Below are 15,528 nucleotides of genomic sequence, written 5' to 3'. Positions count from 1 at the left end.
ACATGGAAGTTATTTTTATCATCAGCTTTGTTTGCATGCCCTTTTGTATGGGTTGTGCTGCCCCTATATTAAAATGCATTGGGAACCCCTCTCTTGTGCAGATGAGAATGTGCAGATGAGAATGGCCACAGATCTCTACATTGGACGGCTGTATGCCACTGAACATGAAATGAGTTGAAAGGAAATAAAATATATAAGTGTTAATGAGATCATAGTGATTATGTCTTATTGTGAAAAAAGAGACATTTTCTGTTTAGGCCAATATCTCCATTCATCCAAGCTAAGAAAGACTTTCTTTTTATACATCACCTTGTTTCTTTTCTTTTTCTTTCTTTATTTTTTTGTGTGGAAAAAATCATAGTTATCACATTCTCCTTATGCACAACAAAAAATTCCAAGCTGTGCTATGGATACATCCATATCTGAGATTTCCTTCCGAGTCACTGCTTTTCAATAGGTAATACCATCTGTTCCAGCACTGTTACTAATACATTGATCGACGGATTTGTCTGCAGTAGATCTGGAGCAGGCCCAAAGCCCCTGCTTCTTAGGTCCAAATGAAGAGTCAGGACCCTCACGCCTGCTTTTTAAAATCCTACTCGCATCAATTTGCATTTTGCCATCTATTCCAATGGACTTTTGTTCTAACAGAATCCTCAAAGTCTCCAGAGAACCATGCACGTGTGTTGTAAGTTAGTGAGATCCTACCTAGCTGGGGACTACTGAAACCCGTTTTACAGCCCTATAATAAAAAGTACTACAACAACAAAAAAAGAATTTCCTTCTTTCCCATTGTCTCATCTGGAAACAATATAGAACACATCTTGATGTCAATCTCCCAATTGTTTAAAGCATACAGAGAAAAAAAACCTCACATCCACCATAGCACACAATACATTTTGAGCCCTATGTATATATCTACCATGTTTAAGCGTTTGTTGCTTTGTTCTACTTCCAAAGAATGGACTCCATTGTACCCTGAGGATAGGCCCTTCAAACTGCCTTCATAATGGGTTTGAAGTGTTTATCTCCCATGGGTAGACTTTAAGTCTGACATGATTAGGATGTATTCATTTCATTATGAATTTCAGAAGAAGGCAGCGTTGAAGATACCACTTGGTAATGAACAGCAGTTAACAAATGCCAGGAAACTAGAGCACCAGAAAACAATTCTATACTCAAAACAAGTTCATGCTGACACCACACAACTGCACCATTTACAATTGTTTTGGTTTATCCCCCCAAAAGTAGTTGAAATTTAGTGACTTTAGCCCTCTCTAATGAGATGTAAACCTCCTCAGAGCGAAACCATTCTTTAACTTTTACAAATATTTGGTGTTATATTTTTTCTTGTTTTTGAAAAAGGGAGAAAAAAACTTGTTTTTATTTTGTTTCAGTGATAGATGCCTATATTTGTTTTACAGAGTTACATAAAATGAAGGTGCTAGGTAGACTTCAAAAGCACCCGGTAGGCCTCCCCAAGAGCTAATGAATGTTTAAAAAGGGTCTTATTTTTAAGCAGGTGCAGAAAGTAAAGCCCTGCTGATCCAGAAGAAATTCAATGGCAAAAGATAAAGGGTTCTGAAGCTCTATTTGTTTAGTTCTGGCCAAAAAGCATGATGGATGTGCATGAATTTCCCAGTGACTCCTAAGATACAGACATTCCTCTGATATTACAAAATACAAAAATATTTTCTCCAAACTCTCATTTACTTTGCATTTACGGAACGATAATGGAAATAACTTACACTTCCTTGCAATCTGGCAGAAAACTGACCAAAAAAACCCAGGTGATGAAAATGAAAAGCAAAACAGAGGAGAGAGAATAAACTAGTAGCTAACTGCTGGTTACAGAAAACAATGGCAACTAAAAACATATGGGTGAACTGGGTATTAAATGGGTGGCAGCTACTTGTGGGAAGGAGGTAAATTTGTAACTATTACATGCTAAAATAAATTTCATCCCTCCCACCGTCCCCGAAATAAAATGTGCAAAATATATTCACCATGCCAACAATTATGACTATTTATAGATCTTTGTCTATGACCTTTGTCTTACAGCTCCCCGCTTGCCAGGATGTGTTGTTACAATAAAAAGCGCTTTGAGACCTACAACAGTGCAAGTTGATGAAGTAATTACATTCTCCAACACTGTGCTTGGGCAACATGGTTATGCTATGATACAGTTTTTGCTCTTTTGCCTTTTCCGGCTGTGTAACTGTCCTCGACCACCTAGCGTGGAAGACTTAGGCATGCTGTATGAACCGTATTTGTGAAGGAGCTCTTCACCGGTAACATACTGGAGACGGCTGGGTTGCGGGATTGGTTCCCCAAGGAAGTAGCCTTCATTGTCAGATTCAGAGGATGAGGAGCATGTAGAACACCAATCGTATTCAGCAAAGTAGGGTCCCCATCTCTCGCTAAAGTGGTTTTGCAAAGCAAGGTCTGACACAGTCCTTGGACACTGACCATACAGATTTCTTCGTGCACCCTGTTCCACAGTCTCTCTACAACTTCTTTGCTGCAAGAACTGATCATAATCCTCTCGGGCTCGTAGAGAGGGCCTCTCTTTCAACTTATAGCTCTGCTCACTGGCGAGGTGAAGAGCATTATCTGAGCGGGAGCGCCTCGACCGCCGGGGCCTGTGAGGGCGATAACGTCGGTCATCCTCTCGGAGATTAGTTCGTCTGGGGGTACGCTCACTCATGGGAGGATGTCTGGCACTCTCTTGTCCAGCCAACTTGTTCCCCGGAACCCCTCCTTCATAGTCAAAGCTCTGATGCATCCTTCCACGGGATGATGTGTCTCTGTAACCAATGGGATTGGCAAGATCATGCAGGTTGGCTTCCATATCTTGGTATTGTTGAACAGAAAGTAGGCTACGGACAGACTCGGCACTTCTGAACTGGACGGAGGAATTCAGTGTTCCCATGTTACTCATCTTCTCTGAGACGTTCATTCCAGAATCTTTGCTTAGATCAGGCATGGAAAACCGAGAGAGGTGCTCTTGTCGCTTGGCACCACCATCTGCAGAGAGCCCTTTTGGGATGAGAGGAAAAGGAACAAAGAATTAAATACAATGATGTCTGTTGTGTTCTCAGTTCATTTTTTAAGTGCTGTCTGTCTGGTGCTATATCCTTTCATTGGCAGTGCAACTGCATACACTGTAAATCTGTGCATGTATTGTGTACATGCAATATTTAGCAACACTGGTTTTTATTTATTTATTTGGACTACAGCTGCCATCATACATGACCATTGGCCATGCTGGCTGGGGCTGATGGAAGTTCTAGTCCAAAACATCTGGAGGGATCCACATTGGGGAAGTCTGACTTAGAAGTTCCTAACAGTAGTGCCCAGTAAGATGTGGCAGCAACTATTAAATGGTTGCCATCATTGAGCGCCATCCAAGAGGGACTATATAAGCCTGCATAGTGCTACCCCAGGTTCTCTTAGATCCCCCCTCCTCAGTCACTACTCAGTGATAGCGGCTTCATTCTACTCTCTATCCCATCTCATTGGCTGCTCTCAGAGTGGTGGCATCCCAATAGTTATTTGCTGTTCCTATCTGCTTGCATTCTCATGCCATTTTCTCTAGCTTATATGCACCATTCAGACCATATATAGAGAAGCTAAAACCAAAACTACTTTTGGCAGGAATCTGAAAATTCAAAACTAAAGTGAGGATTTTCCTCCTCAAATTTTATTTCACAAATAATTAAGACTGTTAGAATGAGCAGCAAAATTACACTGACATATATTTTCTCATTCATCAGAATGGATTTGATAGCTACTGTTCAGAGAGCTGTAATTGAATCCTACTGAAAACTACTTAATTTTTTTTCCTTCCAGTTGAAATGCACATCTTGTCACCAGAACTGGCACTGTGACACAGCCAGGCTTATCACAAGCTGAACTCCACCATCACGCTACAAAATCAATTCTGAATATATATATATACACACATACACACAGTTCAAGGTCTTTGGATATCCATGTACAAATTCAACGCAGAGTGCGAATTTTCAGATGCAAATCTAAATTTTGAGAAAAGTCTATGGAAAATATTTCCCCAATTTCGTTCCAGCTAAAGTAGCTCCATAGGAAACCTTCTGGTCAGTTGTCTTGTGAGAAGAAAAGAGATTTACAAGAAGAAGAACAGAAGGAGATAATGTCTCCTTTTGGTGAAGAAGATTGAGTAGTAATAGCTGTTTTGTTCAGTCTGCCTGTCAGTTTTGCTACATCTGAACAGTCTCATTTTAGGGAGAGAAAAAAAATACAGGATCCCTTAGGAATTTTTAACCATCTAATCCACTGAAACATGTTTTTTAAAGTAATCAGAGCTGTATGGTGATTGATGATGGAAAATAGAAATATGAAGCTACTACTAAGTGTGTGTGTGTGAGCACGCGTGTGCATGCATGCATACATGCATTTGTGTGACATATGGTCCATATGGTCCATAGGATATATGCAGTCTCTTAAGATATTTTTTGTAAGTCCACAGTTTCATCAAGGTTGTCAGATTCTCTCTTTCAATTTGTTTATGGTTGCAGCTCCCACGGTTTTGAAGAAAAGCTTGATAATATGCATAATAATAATAATAAAGAAGAAAGCAAAAGTAAAAAAAAATAACTCCATACAATTGCGATCCTATGCGTGTTTAGATAGAAAGAAAGTCCAACAACTTCCAGCATTCCCCAGCCGGCCATGCTTGTTCTTGACCACAGCAGCAAATGCTGGAGCAATGCCTGCTAAGTGTGTGAGTAAGTGTGTGTACAGGCTAATGGGAATGGTAATGATAAGTGAATTTGGGGTTACGCCACCATCATGTGCCATATGAAAGGAGGAACATCAAAGCATTAATGGAGATAATGGCTAACTTCAGCCTAGAACCCAATACTGGTTATATTTCATTTTTTGTTCATTTCGCAGGAAAAGCCTTGGGCTTTACATCTAACATGTTTTGGTCTTCTAAACCACATGCAAAATCATGGCAAACATGTATATCTAAAGTCACTAGCATATGCAAACTAGCTGAGGACACTCAGGCTCATTATAAGTTACTTGTGTGGTCTTTGGCACCGAACAAGCTACCCACTGCTTTCAAACAAATATTTATTGACTCAAAGCATTTACATCCCGCCTTCATGCCACAACAAGAGGCACTTGAGGCAGCTCACAATTGATCACAAGAAATAAAAAACCCAAATCAACCGTAACAACCCCCCAAATAAAAACAATACAAAGCAGGGATGACATTGACCAAATAATGGCGAGGGTACAGGCAGGAAAAAGTCAGGAAAATAAATCAGACACCCAATGGACTAAAGGCTGGTTGGAATAAAAAAGTCTTCAGTCTGGAGGAAAATATATGTAGAGAAGGAGCCAAGCAGAGGACAGAGCATTCCAAAGCTTAGGCACAGCAATAGAGAAGACCCTATCGTAGGGGGCTCCCTCCCTGTTGCCTTTCTGCTGGCAGGCAGACACTTTTATTCAGGCAGGACTTTGCCATGTAAGCCGCCCTGTTGCTGAAGGGGGGCTCTAATCGGTGGGGTGCTGTTTATTTATTTATTTATTTGTTTGTTTGTTTTATTTCATTTCTATACCACCCAATAGCCGAAGCTCTCTTTTAGCTTATTTCTTTTATTGTGTTTTTATCTGTGCTTTTAATACATTTGTTTTATGATTGTTTTAATTAAGTTGTTTTAATCTTGGACTTATTATTGTTAGCAGCTTTGAGTGCCATTATTTAATGGAAAGATGGGATATAAGTCAAAACAACAACAGCAACAATAACAATAATGCATTTCTGTCAAATGAGCCTCAGATGTATGTCCAGCTATTATCTGTGACCTCAGTTACAAAATAGGCTTGCCAAACCCATGGGCTGTAAGCAGCACACTATATAAGTCTACCACAGGCTTTGATCATCTGTTATCTTGTACGCAACTCATTTTAAGATATGCACCGCATACAAGGACAAGCATCAAGAACTATGGCATGCTTGCCTAATATATGAGCCAACCGAATTTATGGACAGCAATGGTGGAACTTGAATTGGTGGCCCCTTTTTTGATAGCTCGCATTCTAACTTGGGCTAAAAACCATAGGCCTGTTTACCATGCAACAGTTCTTTCTCACAGCAGTTCCCTGCCCCCCAAGTCACACTGCTGACTAAATTCATAACGTGGGAAGGATTTATGAAAGTAATCACAAGTAATTCTTGGAATGATACTTCAACTTTCTTGTTATAATGTGTGCCTGACCTAGAAACATGCACAACTATAACTCTTCCTCGTGTACTGATTTTTGCCATGTGGCTGAGTTTCAGAATCAGTCCTATGAACAAGAATTGTTATTTGAAAAGGGGACCTTTGTACAAAGTCTGTGGGTTCTACAGAAGAACAGTTTTGTTCCTGTCCAGGAGAGGGCAGTAGTGCACAGACACACAATCCACAAGAAGGGACGGGATTATCCACTCTAGCATTGTTTAACAACACCTATGGAGAGAAGTTTGAACATGTAATGCCAACATACAGTCATCACAGGCATGGCCCATTAAATATTGTGTCATCTGAACAACGTGGATCCAGCCTATGCTCAGTCATGGGTCCAGCAGGTGGCCTTGGTCTTGTCCAACAGTTTGTTTTCCATCCTTAGTCTCTTGTTGCCCTACAACCTCCAGTTGTATAATGGGAATTCATGGTTTCCAGCATTTTGGGGATGGAAATTAGTTTGTGGTTGGGACAATGGGGAAAAGAAGGTGGGGATGGGGCAAGCTTTGACTTTTTGTTGCCCAAGTGGTACAATCTAAGAGGCGCTCCCTGGAATCCTTTGTGACATTGCAGAAAATATTAGGATTCCCTTGTTGGATCATGCTAAAATGGTACATTTAGTGGTGATGGATCAACTCAGTTTGAGTGCTAAAAACCGAGTACTGTACAAGGAAATCCCTACCATGGGAGTGTATGGTAATTACACTGGCCTACCTAAAACATTGTTTTGGGATGTTGTGAGGACAAGCAACAGGAGTCAGGGCTCCTTCTGAGTAACGTTCTGTGCTTGCAGACTGGCTTTTACTGGATCACCTGAATGCATACACATGGAGGTGATACTACCTAAAGACTGGTCACCCACCAACATATTTGCAGCTACATCGATGAACAGGAAATGTTATATTCCATGTGGGATTTCTCCTTTTAAAAAGCCAGTCCATGAATGCAAAATATTATTCCAGGAACGATCCACAGGCTATAAAAAGCTTTTTCTTTAAAATAGCTGTATGAATATTAATTAGGCATTGTTTTGGTCATTAAAAAACCAGAGCTGTCAACCCAGATCTTTTAGTTGATTAACTGTTTTGCTTTTAACTGATTAAATTTACATATATTATATTCCTCAACATCTCAGTGAAAAAGGATCGTTTTTCTGAGAATCCTGAAATAAAGTGACGGTTTTTCTTCATGTATAATGTAAAACAACAACCCTGATTCATTGTTTAGACTCTAAACCTTAAAACATTGCTTCAAACATTCAACCTTCTAGATAACTTTCCCACACAAAGCTGTTTGTTGAGGAACCCCTGACTCTGTGTTGCACTGGATTCTGGGGTAGAGGTTCTAAGGCAGGGGTATAAGAGTTGAGGCTTACAGGATATACTTTGCAGCTAGGACCCCAAGATCCATCAACCAGATGTACACTTAGAATTAAGGAACAGAGTATCTCTGAGCATATAACTCAACCCAGAAACTGGCTTTCAGTACCAGAACTGAGCTCATCCCCCCTTTCCCTCAACACATTCCCTTTTTCTCCCAACCTTTCATTTCAGGAGCCTAGTTTGGGGTGGATGAGCCTTTTTGGTTTGTTGCTATGGTTAAATAACTGTGACTCAGAAACCCTTGCCTATGTACTGCAAATCATCCAGAGATCTAACCGTACATCCCAATTTACCTTCTGCCTACCACTGTTCTAAAGTTCCCTATCAGTTCATAGAGACTACAGGCCATTGTCCCTTCTGATCTGAGCACACGGGACAATGGCTTGTAGGGGTGGGCAAGCGATCTCTTTAAGGGAAGCTTGTCCTTCCTTATGGATCATTTCATGGAGGAACTGCTGATAAGCTCCTGAGAAAGTGGAGGTCCCCTAAAACACAGTATGAAAACCACTGGTGTAAGCTTAGGGAAAGGAAACTATTGCCATTATTTTCACCAAATGTGTAAAGTACAATAGTGCTCTGTGCAGATAATGTTCAGAACACGACTGTGGTTCTGTTCTCTCGATCAGTTGGTATTCTTCAGTTGTGATTTTAAACACCAACATGTTAATAACAGTAGAGCGAAGAGCTACACGCAGCTTGTTCAATTACATCAGCGGTGCTGTAACCCTTTGACAAAGCACTGATGTAGTTTTCATTGTATGAACTCCATAATCCTTTGCTCATTTTGGAGCATAAACAGAATCTGTTCCACAATGCCAGTGGCTTTGTCTGACTAACTAGTGTGCTTTCAAAATCTGCAATTAAAGCTTTAGTTGACTAATCCCACTGATTGACTGACTGAAGCTTGCAGCAGCCCCATTATATCTAAACTTTAGGTTTCAATCCAGAAGGAATTCTTGCATGGGTTTGAAACTACTGGTAAATGCTGCTGAATGGATCTCAACTATTCTTTGCTAATCCTCTGAAGGAGGGACCTGTGGTGAGGTGTTTCTGCCTTCCTCCACAGGTTCTCCCTGTGGAGTCAAATGGCCACATGGAATGGAGATCAATTTGAACATTAAGCAGCTATTAGACTTTGATGGAGTGGGTAAATGTCACCACTAGCACACATGGCTTTAAATCAGAATCAGAGACATTCATGGATGACAGGTCTACCAATGGCTACTAGCCTTATCAGTGAAATGGAACCTCTGTTTACAGAGGTAGTAAACCTATGGATACAAGATGCGGGAAGGGAGGTTAACAATGAAGAATCTCTCTGGCGCCTGTTGGAAACAGTATGCTGGACTTCAGTATGAGAATTCTTACCTTCTTAGGGTGAACATAGACATGACAAAGAACACCAGGCTGCCACAGAAAATGGCAACCCTGTGTCATGTTCCCTCTCCTCTATGTGTATAAGGGAAATTTATGAGATGGGCGGGGAAAAGGCTGTAGCTTGGGCTCCAAGATCACTGCAGACGGTGACTGTACCCATGAAATTAAAAGATGCTTGCTCCTTGGGAGGAAAGCTATGGCAAACCTAGACAGCATAGTAAGAAGCGGAGACATCACCTTGCTGACAAAGGTCCGTCTAATCAAAGCTATGGTTTTCCCAGTAGTAATGTATGGCTGTGAGAGCTGGACTATAAGGAAGGCTGAGTGCCGAAGAATTGATGCTTTCAAACTGTGGTGCTGGAGAAGACTCTTACGAGTCCCATGGACTGAAGGAGGTCAAACCAGTCCATACTAAAGGAAATCAACCCTGAGTGCTCATTGGAAGGACAGATACTGAAGCTGAAGCTCAAATATTTTGGCCACTTAATGTGAAGAGAAAACTCTCTGGAAAAGACCCTGATGCTGGGAAAGACTGAAGGCAAAAGGAGAAGGGGACGGCAGAGGATGAGATGGCTAGATAGCATCACTGATGCAATGAATATGGACTTGAGCACGCTCCGGGAGAGAGCGCAGGACAGGAAGGCCTGGCGTGCTATGGTCCATGAGGTCACGAAGAGTCGGACACGACTGAACGACTGAACAACAACAACAAGGCTGTAGCTCAGTGGAAGAGCACATACTTTGCATGCCAAAAGTCCCAGGCTCAATCCCTGGTGCCTCCGGTTAAAAGGACTAGATTGTGGGTGATGTGAAAAGACCTCAGCTGGTGATCCCACATAGGGCTGCTACCAGTCAGAGTTGATGGACAAATCTAATGCGCTAGATGAACAAATAGTCTGACAGTGTAGAGGGTAGCTTTCTATGTCTCCACTGCCAGGGTGTAATGGTGAATTCTGAAGTGCAGTTGCTCATCATGATGGTCCCCATAGCCATGACCCCAAGAGAGTCCAAAAATGCGGGCAGCTGTGTGGAACCATAGCAACAAACCAGTCCTAGCAGTTTTCATCTCCACCAGGAGCAGGTCTCTTGTAAAGCTAATGGGTCCTAATTGCCCACTGAAGACCAAGCACCCCCAAATACTTTGCACTACAACAGGGAACAATATATTGTTGCTGGGAAAATTCATCCCTGCCCCCCTCCACCGCCCCAGCTACTGTGAAGATTGCATTTAAGCTGGAAGAGAACAGGGAAGTTGGTGGGGGGCAGATGACATTAGCATCTGTGCTAATAAAAGAGTGCTGGAACTGTGTCCCTGGAGGCCCTGGCTCCACTATGCCACCGTCCAGCACATCTCCATGTCACTGGTTGCCACCAGAGATGGTTAAACAATGACACTGCGTCACACACTGCGGGACGAGGAACTTGACCTGCGATTGCCATTTTTGGTAGCAGCCCTATGTTCTTCGTCACATCTAGTTCCAACCTTAATCACCAACCATACCTCCTCAGGAAGAAATGCAGACAGTCAGTCTGCTCACTCATGAGCTCTTCCCGTCTTCCCCCTCCCTTGTAGTTGCGGAGGAAAAACAGTTACGTGAAAAGTTCCTCCAGAGCAGCAAGTCAAACAGCACAGAGATCAGTGCTTGGAAATGCACACAATCTTCCACAGAAGAAAGCAAAGAGCCCATCCCCAAATGTGTATTGAAATATACCCAGAATTGGGTCAATGTTCCTCTTTGCTGCCAGAAACCAACTTTCTATAGCTCCCACCCCCACCCTTGAAAAAGACACAAGGGATTCTCTGATTACTGGAGGGTTGGATTTGTTTCTGGCAGTGATGTGAAACGCCTAGGCTGTCAGGATGACAGAGCTCAGAAACTATTTCAATTAGAATAGGATCCCTCCTCCCTGCCCCCCCGCCTTCAAAATCAAACACAGAATGTTTATTTTGGCACTTGCTCTTTTCAGCTTTTGTCTTTTTCCAACAAGCTTTCTGAATAAACTCATTTGCAAATTCTTCATCATTTACACTGAACCCAAGACATGCATCCCATCAGTAATTCCATCTACAATTCCAGTTTATGGACTCTGTGAACTCTCAGAGGGCAGTGGAGGGAGTGGGTACGGGGAGATAATGCAGCTCTATGTATTTCTGCAACTATGATTTTCTAGATACTGGATTTTGGCATATGACTCTGTCAGGGGCATTTTATTAAGATCAAATGCTACTAGTCATAAGATCTCAGTATGAGAGGCCCTCTGGCTCCTCACTCATAATAGGAAAGTTAGCTGAATGAGGAAGCCTGTAGAACTGCTGGGAACACTTGAGCTTAGACGGGCATTAAGAGTAGCCATTCCCAACCTGGTGCCCTCCAGATGTTTTGGTCAACAACTCCCAGCATTCCTGACCACTGGCCATGCTGATTGGGGCAGTTGGGAGCTGAAGACCAAAACACCAGGGGAAGGGTGATATAGAGGGTGACATCTTGTTCCCAGGCACCACAACCAGAATACCGCACGGGAACCTTCTATCTGTCTGGACAGGGATTGTGTAATCTTTGTGTTCTTTATCACACACGGCCCATCTTGCTGGAATTAAGTGAGCGTTGAAAGAGCAGTAATGGCACATCATGTCTCCCTTCACAAAAATATCACGTGATCCCTAACATAAGATGGTGGATTATACACATTACACATTCTATCTCCTTAGCTTCAAAACTGTTAGAATAGGGAAGTCACTATTCCAACCAATGGACAGCAACTTGCCCAAAGCCATCCGGCAAGGCTTCACAGATACCAGCTCGGTATGGCGCTGAACCTTGGCTGAAGGTGAACGAAGTGAATAAAGTGGGGCAAAGTCTTCGGACTCCCCACCCCCAACGCTGTAAGGTGGACGAGCAGTGCTGGTCCCAGGGTTTTGAGGGCCCTTGGGCAAGACACCCTCAATGGGCCCCCTCCCTCAGTGAGTCAGTCTCCACTGTCATCAGCTGCTATTGCTCCTCACGCTCATTGTCATCGTTGCTTCTTGCTTGCCTGACAGGCAGAGAGCCAGTGAGAAAGTAGGCAATGGCACCTACTGCTGCTACTTTTCACTCCCACCGCTATGTGGGCCAGAACAAGCGGCAGGTGAACAAGCGGACTGCAAAGGGGAAGAGGAGGAGCAAGTCCACGGGGCTTTTCTCGGTGGGTCCCTGCTGGGGTGTGGGCCCTCAGCAGATGCCCAATCATGCCTACCCTTGATGCTGGCCTTGTGGAACAGGGATGGGGCAAGTGCTTGAGAGACGGGAGCTGGAAATGCAAACTCCCCCCTCTCCCTGCTTATTTGAGTCTGGCAAAGCCCCTTTCAGTTTGCCCAAGTTGAACTGGGGCTCAATTCCTGCAGAGCGATCATTTGCAGCTGGGAGGTGTGGCACCTGAGTAAAGGCCTCCAAAACAGAAGCAACCAATCATCTCACAACAAAGCCAGAAATCAGCAGAACATCCAACCCTACTTATTACGCTGGCATTATTATGGTGGTGGTAGTGATAATGACGACGACGATGACAATGATTAAAACCCTTGCTTGGCCAGTTGTGATAACAACTTTCTAACTTTGTCACAACTGAAATTATGCTTTGCTAAAAATTTCACAAACATCATCCCATGCCACACAGTCTTGTTAAATAGGAAGCATGCTGGGAGGTGTTTTTTGTTTTTCTTTTTTGAAATACGAAGGCCTAAAAATATCTGAAAACACAGAGTTTCATCTTCCCTGAAGAAAATGCACTTTTGATTTTCCTCTTGAAATTCTGGCTTGGCTTAGCAACTTTACATTTATTTTGAAGTCAGCCTTGGCAATGAGAGGTGGTTTGCCTGGTTTATGTTTGCTGATTGAGTGGATTATGTCATTAGTGCCTTCTCAGGGAGGTGAACTCTGGGATAGTGGGTAGACTTAGAACCACAGAATAGTAGGGCTGGAAGGGGCCTACAAGACCATCGAGTCCACCCCCCCTGCTCGATGCAGGAATCTAAGTCAAAGCATCCTTAACAGATGGCTGTCCAGCCTTGACTTGATTGCCTCCAGCATGGGAAAGCCCACCACCTCCCTAGGTCACTGGTTCCATTGTCGTATTGCTCTAACAGTCAGGAAGCTCTTCCTGATGTTCAGCTGGAATCTGGCTTCCTGTAACTTGAGCCCATTATTCCGTATCCTGCATTCTGGGATGATCGAGAAGAGATCCCAGCCTTCCTCTCTGTGACCACCTTTCAAGTACTTGAAGAGTACTACCATATCTCCCCTCATTCTTCTCTTCTCAAGACAAAACATGCCCAGTTCTTTCAGTCTGTCCTCATAGAGCTTTGTTTCCAATCCCCTGATCATCTTTGTTGCCCTCCTCTGAACCCTCTCCAGTTTGTCTGCATCCTTCTTAAAGTGTGGTGCCCAGAACTGGACACAGTACTCAAGATGAGGCCTAACCAGTGTTAGGTAGAGGGGAACTAGTACTTCATGGGATTTGGATGCTGTACTTCTATTAATGCAGCCCAAAATAGCATTTGCCTATTTTGCAGCCACATCACATTGTTGGCTCATATTCAGCTTGTGATCTACAACAATTCCAAGATCCTTCTTGCTTGTAGTATTGTTGAGCCAAGTATCCCCCATCTTCCTAAAAGTGTGGGCAGCATGGATGCATGCTTGACATTAAGAACCTCAATCAGTTATGAGACTTCTAGCCTACTAATGACTTTTCTTGTAAACAATCAATTAAGTGGTTCAATGTAAATGAATTTGCATATGACCAAACAGATGCATTTATTTTAGATATTTAAGGGAGTGTATATCTGCAAGCTTATATACACTTAGCTTGGAGTAAGTCCAATTGTACAGGGCTGCACAGTAAGACAATTAATAAAGGCAATTTGGGTTGAATTTAATTATGCCTCTCCCTAAAGTGTAGGCCATAGGTGTGAATATGGGTGTCCCTGCCCTCCTTTCTCCCTCCTCCAACACACTAGCCCCACCTACGTATAATGTTCTGGGAAATCCACAAAGGACCATACTGTCTGAATAAATCCACTGTGCAAAGGCCGATTTCACCAGTCAATTTTCTGAATACAATCCAATAATTGACACACAATCTGGGTCTGTATGCACTGGATCTTTCAAAAGTTAATGATTGCACTGATGTCCTGGGATATTGGAGACCACCGGTTAAAAGTTGCAGCCGTACTTGAAACCCTGCCCGAGCTATCTGGAACTTGTACTAGGCAAGTAGAACCTTTCAGGTTAGCCAAATGGTTCCATTTTTTAATTCAGCCACCAAGGGTGCAAATCCATCAAGCATGCCTGATGCAAATCCCCCATTCAACTCACACCCTGCAGTCATAAAAAGTGAAATTTTAACTACTGGTATCAGAGTTCCGAAAACAGTTGCCAGACCAATGGAGCATGTTTCCATGCGATCTCTTCTTGCCAGCACTTAAAAGCAGACTGCATCATAACAGAGCAAGCAAGAACTCAGATTTCCATTAAGGATTACCATTTAACCACATGGCACACCCCAGGACACAGCTCTCTTCCAAACAGCTGCTTAACTGTTGGAAGACCATGGCCACAGTCCCTCATTCTGAAACTGCCCCACTGATTGCTCAGGAGTTAAATTCTATATTGCAGGCTTGCGTATAGTAAAATCCATACTTACTACACTTCTGAGACATATTTGACACTAGGCACATTGCCCAGTAACTGTAGGTTGTGTTTTGATTGCAGTTTGGCCCTACTCTTTAAGCTGCAACAGCCCTTGCTGGTTGCCAAAGAAAGCCAGGGGCTGTAGTCATTCATCATAAAGGGCTTTTCTCCGGTCTCTTTTGTTTTTCTCTCTCTTTAGCATCACACACAAGGGGAACACTGGCTATGGCTGCATGGTAGGGGTCCCCACATTTTTTTGGGTCAGTGGACACATTTGGAATGTTGAGAGTATTGTGGGAACTCTCACAAAATGGCTGCAGGGGGCTTGCCCCATCACAAAATGACTGCCATGGTGGGTGTGTCACAAATCACCCATTTCCCAGAAGGCAAACTCATGAGACTAAAAGAACAGTAACTTGCCCCCAAACCCAAGTACAAGGCAGAGGCACAAAACACTTTTGAACCCACATTTTCCTGCTCAAACATGCATGCCACAGAAAGCAAACTGTTGAGGCTCAGAGACAATGCAACCCAGAGGCATTCTTGGAAATAAATATGGTGCTGAAGGCTGACACTTCACTTTGCAGCATGCCAGTTTTTGTTTTTTTTTAATTTAAAGACTCTTTTAAAAAATAAATAAATATCAGGATGGGCATGAATCCTAGCAGGTGCCAGGTGTCTATGGGTGCAATATGCCTGGCTGTACTGCTACACTTTGCAGTACCCGAGTCCCACAAAATATCACAGAAATCTTGACAGTAAATGTGCATTCTTGACAGCTTGGGTTTTGTTCTGTGTTTCATGCTGAAGTGGTCATTTAAC

The 15,528-nt window shown here is 42.9% G+C and overlaps 1 protein-coding gene across 2 annotated transcripts in view; it reads right to left on the bottom strand.

Moving 5' to 3' along the window:
- Positions 1 to 343: 343 nt before the first annotated feature.
- PRICKLE2 (prickle planar cell polarity protein 2) overlaps positions 344 to 15,528 on the bottom strand; it is a 372,966-nt gene continuing 357,781 nt past the window's right edge. For both annotated transcript variants that reach the window (XM_084840467.1, XM_084840468.1), the window contains one exon: positions 344 to 3,039. In XM_084840467.1, the coding sequence (XP_084696593.1) occupies positions 2,171 to 3,039 (869 nt within the window). In that variant the 3' untranslated portion in view covers positions 344 to 2,170. The remainder of the gene's footprint in view (positions 3,040 to 15,528) is intronic.

Source organism: Heloderma suspectum, chromosome 2 (assembly GCF_057233095.1).
Source record: "Heloderma suspectum isolate Gila_16-S chromosome 2, 16-S_ref, whole genome shotgun sequence".
Classification (NCBI taxonomy): Eukaryota; Metazoa; Chordata; class Lepidosauria; order Squamata; family Helodermatidae; genus Heloderma; species Heloderma suspectum.
Note: the sequence above shows the minus strand (reverse complement) of the source record. Positions and strands in the feature narration are given on the sequence as shown.